Genomic DNA, 7819 nt, shown 5'->3' on the forward strand with positions numbered 1-7819 from the left:
AAAAAAAAAAAAAAAATCCCTGGGGTTTGTTTACATTAACCTGAGTACATTCCAGCCAGTGGTATGAGCCACCGTGCGAAAAATCACACAGGTGGCATTACCGGTGTCGGGGTCACCGGGGACACCACTCCCGGGCCCCGCCCTGTCCTCCGAGGAATGCCCTGAGGCCACAGGTGTGGGTATGTTGGCGACCGTGACCTACCAAGGACAGGTCGGAGGCCAGCCAGGGCGGGAGGCCACGACAGAGAGTGGAGGTGGGGTGCCTGGGAGAACGGGGCACCATGCTGGGTGCCCTGGGACAGGAGGGGACGGCTGGTTTCCAACACTCAAAGGGTTGTGTTGAAGCCTGTCGCCCCCCAGGGCGCTCCAGGGGCAGGATGGCGCCCCGGGGTGGGGGTGGGGCTGCAGGGTGGTGGATTTCAAGTCCGCACGGGAAGGACAGTCGAACCAGGGCCCGGCCAAGGGCGTGGAGAGTTTGGCCTGCGATGAGCCGCCACTCCCAGCAGCGTCCCGGGAAGGGAGGCCCTGCCAGGGTGGGGGGCTGCCCTAACACCCTTCTGGTCACTCCACCTCCGGGGCACACCCCGCACACTCATGGGAAGGGATCTGTCCTCCACTCTGAGAACCACTTATCAGCCTTCCGTGTCCTGAGCACAAAATGCAGGGAGAGCCTCCCAGGAGGCGCTTGGTCTGAAAAGATGGAGCCCCGAGCCCCGGGAAGAAGAAGGGCAGCCATTCGAGGTGTGCCCGGACACCGTCCTGCCGCCTGGGTCCCGGGGTTTCCGCGGGGCAGCTGGAAATGTGCCGCACTCTCTCTCTCCCGGCCCTAGGTGAGCCGGGCCGTCCAGGGAGCCCGGGCCTGCCGGGCATGCCCGGCCGCAGCGTCAGCATCGGCTACCTGCTGGTCAAGCACAGCCAGACAGACCAGGAGCCCATGTGCCCCGTGGGCATGAACAAGCTCTGGAGCGGGTACAGCCTGCTGTACTTCGAAGGCCAGGAGAAGGCCCACAACCAGGACCTGGGTAGGTGTCACCCGCCCACCTGTCCCGTGCCTGCCCGAGGTCAAGGTCACGTGCCGCGGGGGACTTGGGAATCCTCCCGGGCTGAGGGGTTTCTCCTGGTTTTCTCCGGTTTCACCACATCCCCGGGAGTTCACGAGGGACCGAGAAACCCTTGAGTGTCGCCTTTGCAGGCTCTGGGGGACTCACGCCAACACCCACCCCTCTCCACCGGGGGCTCCCCTCACTGCCCCTCCTCCCTGCTTGTGCCCAAGTTCTGTAGACGCACGGGAGTCCGGCGGGGGCCAGGGGTGGGCTTCACACCGGTCCTTCCTGGGCAGATCCCCAGTAAGTAGATGTATGACTATTCAAGGAAGCCTTTAAAAGGCATTCGGGCTGGGCACGATGGCTCGCGCCTATAACCCCAGTGCTTTGGGAGGCCGAGACTACAGGCGCATGCCACAAACCCCTGGCTACTTTTTTTTTAAGTGGAGTCTCACTCTGTTGCCCAGTGTGGAGTGCTGAGGCATGCTCATGGCCACCCCAGCATCGACCTGCTGGGCTCTGGCCATCCCTCCGCCTCAGCTTTCCAAGGAGCCAGAACTACAGGCATGTGCTACCACGCCCAGTTATAAGTTTTTGGTTATTTATAGAGACGAGGTCTCGCCAAGTTGCCCAGGCTGGTCTCGAACCCCTCCCACGTCGGCCTCCCAAAGAGCTGGAATGGCAGACGTGAGCCGCTGCACCCAGCCCTGGCTCTAAGCTTTTAGGCAGCCAGCGTGGAATGGGAACCTGCTTGGCCCCGCCATTCACTGGCCCTGAGATAAAGGCCATCTTCGGGCTCTCTGGAGATGGCAGCCCCCAGGGTTCCGGCAAGGGGCCTGTGTGCAGTAGCGGGGACAGAGTCGAGACCCTTCAGTCTGACCAGCTGAGGCTGCACCACCGAGTGTCTCTTAGATTTTACCTCTTGACACACTTGCTCCTTGAATTATGACGGGTCACTTTGACACTCATCGTAAGATGAAAATATCCTAAATTGAGGCCAGACGCGGCGGCTCACGCCTGTCATCTCAACACTTTGGGAGGCCAAGGCGGGAGGACTGCTCGAACCCAGTAGTTCAAGACCAGCCTGGGCAACATAGAGATACCTCGTCTCCACAAAAGAAATTCAAAAAATGAGTTGGGCAGGATGGTGCCTGCCTGTAGTCCCACCTACTTGGGAGGCTGAGGCGGGAGGATCACCTGACCCCAGGAGGTCGAGGCTGCTGTGAGCTGTGATCGTCGCGATCAGCCTGGGCTGGTGTGAGACTCCGACTCAAAAAAAAAAAAAGAGCAACTGGGAAGCCTTGGCTCGGTCGCCCATGGGCGGCTGGACCCCACCAGGCGGCCCTTGGCAAGTCCGCAGCGTGGGACCTCGGGCCCTGGCACGGCTGGCCGGAGCCTCCCCAGCCGCGCCGTGCCTGCCCTCCCAGTACCTCCTCCTCCCGCAGGGCTGGCGGGCTCCTGCCTGGCCCGGTTCAGCACCATGCCCTTCCTGTACTGCAACCCCGGGGACGTCTGCTACTACGCCAGCCGCAACGACAAGTCCTACTGGCTGTCCACCACCGCCCCGCTGCCCATGATGCCGGTGGCCGAGGACAACATCAAGCCCTACATCAGTCGCTGCTCTGTGTGCGAGGCCCCAGCCGTCGCCATCGCCGTCCACAGCCAAGACGTCTCCATCCCCCACTGCCCGGCTGGGTGGCGCAGTCTGTGGATTGGGTATTCCTTCCTCATGGTATGTGATACTGGCCCGCGTGTGCACGCTCGCTCTCTCTCTCTCTGCCCCCCCGACCCTCAAGCATAGGGGACACAGCAGGACAACTGCCTTTGTAGGAAGGATCGGACAGGACGGTTTCTCAGGTTTCTCAGGTTGTGCACTGCACAAGGGCCCTCGTGGCAGGGGATGAGTGGGAGCTGGAAACCAGCTTGCACTTGGCTGGTTGAGGCTCGTACCAAGGCATGGGGCTGCCCCCACCCAGAGAAGACCGTGGCTTCGCCCCCAAGCCTTTATGCGGAGTGAAATTAGGATATGTCTGGCCCGTTTCTCCATCTCACTAGGCACAGCACCAGAGGTAAAGCTGTTTTCAGTTGTCAGAAGTCTCAGTAGAGGGAAGAATTTTATCTAGACTCCCAAGAATCTTAGGTGGAGTCTGGAATACCCTCGAGAAATCGATCTGTCACTGGTGGGCTTAAAACGGATAAACATGAATGGAGAAAATTCTGGAATAGCCATTCCAGACTGCCTTTGGGTATGAAATTGAACCCCCCGCCCCGCCCAGCTCTGGTGAGCCCAGGCTCAGCCTGACATCAAGGGTGGAGGGGGCACCCCCATGGTGTCTCCTCGGATTTTACTTCTTGACGAAAGTGCTCCTTGGTGTAGGCTGGGGCTCCGTCCCAATACGCTCGTCCTTCCACAAGAGCCTTGTACGGTGCCAGTGTGTCCCTGTTTGACCAGAGCTCCCGGACGTGGCCCACATGTCCAGGGGCAGACTGACTGCCCGTCGCTTTGGTGTCACGGAAGTCACACCGTCATCAGGGACACCATAGCAAGGAGAAGGCAAGCCCCGCTGGGGACAGAGGGTCTTCCATGGCGCTCCTGCATGTCGTAGTTGTCTTGACTCTGGCTGTTTGCTGGGCTCCCAGCCTGTTACATGGTTCATAAATCATATAAGTAACACAAGACATGCATGACATGGTCATTGCCCACCTTTTCCAAAACAATAGGAAAAAAAATCTAGATTCTAGGAAAGGCAAAGACAGGCACATGTGGCAACCCTAATGCTTCACTGGGGTCTGACTGTGAGACAGGCTGAAGCCACAGCATCCTAAAATCTAGGCAGGGACAGGCAGCATTCTGCTTTTCTTTTTTTTTTTTTTTTTTGAGTTGGAGTCTCACTCTGTCGCCCAAACTGGAGTGCAGTGGCCGCTCCCGGCCACTGCAGCCTCGACCTGCTGGGCTCCGGCGATCCTTCCGCCTCAGCCTTCCGAGTAGCCGGAACTACAGGCACGCGCTACCACGTCTGGATAATTTTTGATTTATTGTAGAAATGAGGTCTCACCAAGTTGCCCAGGCGGATCTCGAACCCGCGGGCTCAGGCAATCCACTCACCTCAGCCTCCCAAAGGCGTGGGATGACAGGCTGAGCCACCGAGCCCAGCTGCGTTCTGCTTTTCAAGAGGCGTGTCGTTTAAGGCGACTGGAGGGCCGGCAGAGCCAGCTCTGGGTTTAAACCACAGGCACTTCCAAGGGGCCCTGGGTCTGCAGGAAGTAAGCTTTTTGCTCCCATCTTTTTTAGCACCCATGGTTAAGTTCAACAATAAACGAGGCTTCTTCCCTGTGGAGGGCGTGACCGCGCGGTATCCACGCAGGTCAGATGTCCCTTGCTGTGTTAGCAGTTGTGTCACAAATGAGTGTCAGCAGGGAAGCAGACACAATCCTCTGTGCATGTGACCCTCTGCCAGACATCCCCAGCAGGCGTGGGCAATGAGAGAGTCCCCTGCCCTCCCAGAGCCAGGGTCAGGGCGGACAGGCTGGAAGCACCATGATGTCTAAGAACCACAGACAGTCACATTGACACTGACGATGGCTGTGTACCCTCTAAATGGGACCTTCCTGCCCAGGTGGGAGCTGGAGCAAGGGCAGAGCCCTGGGATGTGCCCAGGGCAGGAGTGTCACCAGCAGAAGGTGCTGGCTGCCCCCCCATGCCTCTCTCAGAGCGGCCTTGCGGTGCCTGCCGGTGGCTTGCCGGCGGTCCTTGAGCTCCTCCGGTCCCAACTCTGCTGGTCTGTGGTCCACACGGATTGGGAGTGTTCAAGGCCCTTCTCGGGGCCAGCCTCGTGTCATTCTCTGACCATCCGTTCGCTGCTGGGAGGCCCAAAGCCAGAGACTTGTCCACTGAGAAGAGCATGTTAGAACGGGTAGGCATGTGTGGGCACTGTGTGCGTGAATGGGTGTGCACACAGGTGTACATGGGTGTGTGGTGCATGTGTGCTGTGCCTGAGTGTTCACAAGTGTGCACTGTGTGTATGCACGAACAGTGAGTGCACAAGTGTGCGTGGGTGTGGGCGTATGTGCACTGTTGGGCTCTGTTGCCCAGACTAGAGGCAGCTGCCGCCTTGGCCTCCCCAGTACTGGGTTGCAGCGTGAGCTGCTACGCCCGGTCAGGCATTCTCTGGATGGAGGATTTTTTTTTTTTTTTTGAGTCGGAGTCTCACTCCATTGCCCAGGCTGGAGTGCAGTGGCACACTCACGGCCACCCCAGCGTCAACCTGCTGGGCTCTGGCGATCCTTTCACCTCGGCCTTCCAAGTAGCTAGAACTACAGGCACGCGCTCCCAAACCCAGCTAGTTTTTTTTTAATTGTAGAGATGAGGTCTCACCAAGTTGCCCAGGCTGGTCTCGAACCCACAGGCTCAGGCAATCCACTCGCCTTGGCCTCCCAAAGTGCTGGGATGACAAGCTGAGCCACCCAGTCTGGCCTGGATGGATAATTAGTGGATGCTTTTGTTTTGTGTTTTTCTTTTTCTTTTTTTTTTTGAGTTGAAGTCTCACTCTGTCACCCAGACTGGAGTGCAGTGGCATGCTCCCGGCCACCGCAGCCTCGACCTGCTGTGCTCTGACTATCCTTCCGCCTCTGCCTTCCAAGTAGCTGAAACTACAGGCACACGCTACCACAACCGGCTAATTTTTTGATTTATTGTTGAGATGAGGTCTCGCCAAGTTGCCAGGCGGGTCTCGAACCCGCGGGCTCAGGCAATCCACTCACCTGAACCTCCCAAGCGCAGGATTACAGGCTGAGCCACCGAGCCCAGCTTGTTTTGTGTTTTTCCAAACGTCATCAACTGTGGTCCAATCCCACCTGCTCTCGTTACGGAACAGGCAACCATGCCCGTGATTTGGTCAGTGAACCTCCCCTGTGGCACGGCACACGCCGGCGCCCAGGGCCTTCCCCCCGGGGACCCAGGGCGACTTTGCCTAACCCCCTACCAGACGAGGCATACTCGAGTGTGCGGTGCGGGCCCCACTGACACAGACGTTGTCCACAGTCTGTTGTCCCGTAAAAGTAGATGGAAGCAGGTGGTGGCCCGAGCCCAGCGTGTGTCCCTAACCCTAACCTGTCTCCACCCCGCGCAGCACACCGCAGCAGGGGACGAGGGCGGCGGCCAGTCGCTGGTGTCGCCGGGCAGCTGTCTGGAGGACTTCCGCGCCACGCCCTTCATCGAGTGCAACGGTGGCCGGGGGACCTGCCACTACTACGCCAACAAGTACAGCTTCTGGCTGACCACCATCCCCGAGCAGAGCTTTCAGGGCTCACCCTCGGCCGACACGCTCAAGGCCGGCCTCATCCGCACGCACATCAGCCGCTGCCAGGTGTGCATGAAGAACCTGTGAGCCGGCCGAGGCCAGTCTCCTGCCCAGGCCTCGCCCGAGGGTCCACTGTGGTGCTTACTCTTAACTTATTACCTCAGACGCCAACCCACACGTCGAGTCTCATGTTTTCTTCCAAAGAAACAAGCCTACCAAAGGAAGCCGGCACCGGCGCGCACACCTGTGGCCACCTGTCACCACATCTGAGCTGGCCACTCAGGATCTGCCGCGGGCGACGCCCACCACCTAGGACGCCCTGTCCTCGCCGCTAGCAACCATGACCAGCCCACCGTGTGCCGCCAGCCCACGCGAGGCCGACACACCACTAGGCGTAGCTAACCCCTTCCCGTGCACCTAACATAGGCACTGTGCTTCGAGACGTCGCAGACAACTCACCCGGTCCCATGCACTCATGGGGGTGGTGGTAGAGACTGACAACGGCGATGCAAACACGCACCCAGCCCTGGCCAGAAGCCCAAGGGGCTTGGGAATCTATCACGCATCCCACGTGAGGGTCCCCACGTGGGTGGGCCTGGCCCCGTTTTCCAGGCCAACGTCACTCCAACACTGTTTTCACCCGTAATCTCAAGCAGGTCCAACCGTGCTGTTTTAAAGGACACAGGGACTCCACGCCCGTGGTCCTCCGTGCCCCTCCTCCTAGGCCACCGGGTGGGCAGAACTCACGCGGGAGCGGGGCCTTCCTAGACATCGCTGCCAGCCCTGCTACTTGAAGGGAAGCCTCGCGGGGTCCGAGGTGATGGTTCTCCGGCCCGAGGTGTCCTGGGGACTGTGCCCTCTGTTGTCTGTGGCGAGTCGCGCGCCTCCCAGTATCTACCCCATGTAACAGCCGCCAAATAAACATTGGTTTTGAACATTTTTAAACCCCAAGCTGTCGCCTGCTTTCATCTTCTCACATTGGTGGAGCAAAGACTTTGCAGAAATGAACGCAGGAGACGGCTTGGCCCACGCTGCTGCTTTTGTGTGGTTTTTCATGGGACTGAATGGACCCCAGTCTTTGGGATTGTCACCGGTGTCTCAGGGAACTCTGTGTGTGTGTGTGTGACGGAGAAGAGGTCTTGCTACGTTACCCAAGCTGGTCTCAAACTCCTGACCTCAAGCATTCCTCCCGCCTTGGCCTCCCAAAGGCCTGGGATGACAGGCGTGAGCCACTGCCCTTGGGTGTTATAACTCACTAATGTTTATAGAAAACACCCCTGGCCGGGCTCAGTGACTCAGCCTGTAATCTCAGCGCTTTGAGAGGCCGAGGTGAGTGAATGGCCTGAGCCCGCAGGTTCGAGACCCGCCCGGGCAACTTGGCGAGAACTCATCTCTACAATAAATCAAAAATTAGCTGGGTGTGGTAGTGTGCGCCTGTAGTTCCAACTACTTGGAAGGCTGAGGCGGAAGGATCGC

The 7819-nt window shown here is 59.0% G+C and overlaps 1 protein-coding gene across 1 annotated transcript in view; it reads left to right on the forward strand.

Moving 5' to 3' along the window:
• COL4A2 (collagen type IV alpha 2 chain) overlaps positions 1-7294 on the forward strand; it is a 227685-nt gene extending 220391 nt beyond the window's left edge. Inside the window, exons 45-47 of the mRNA XM_021706945.1 lie at positions 831-1022; positions 2489-2775; positions 6173-7294. Of these exons, the coding sequence (XP_021562620.1) occupies positions 831-1022; positions 2489-2775; positions 6173-6430 (737 nt within the window). The 3' untranslated portion in view covers positions 6431-7294. The remainder of the gene's footprint in view (positions 1-830; positions 1023-2488; positions 2776-6172) is intronic.
• Positions 7295-7819: the final 525 nt, after the last annotated feature.

Source organism: Carlito syrichta, unplaced genomic scaffold, assembly GCF_000164805.1.
Source record: "Carlito syrichta isolate Samal-C Ts95f unplaced genomic scaffold, Tarsius_syrichta-2.0.1 Scaffold316219, whole genome shotgun sequence".
Taxonomy (NCBI): domain Eukaryota; kingdom Metazoa; phylum Chordata; class Mammalia; order Primates; family Tarsiidae; genus Carlito; species Carlito syrichta.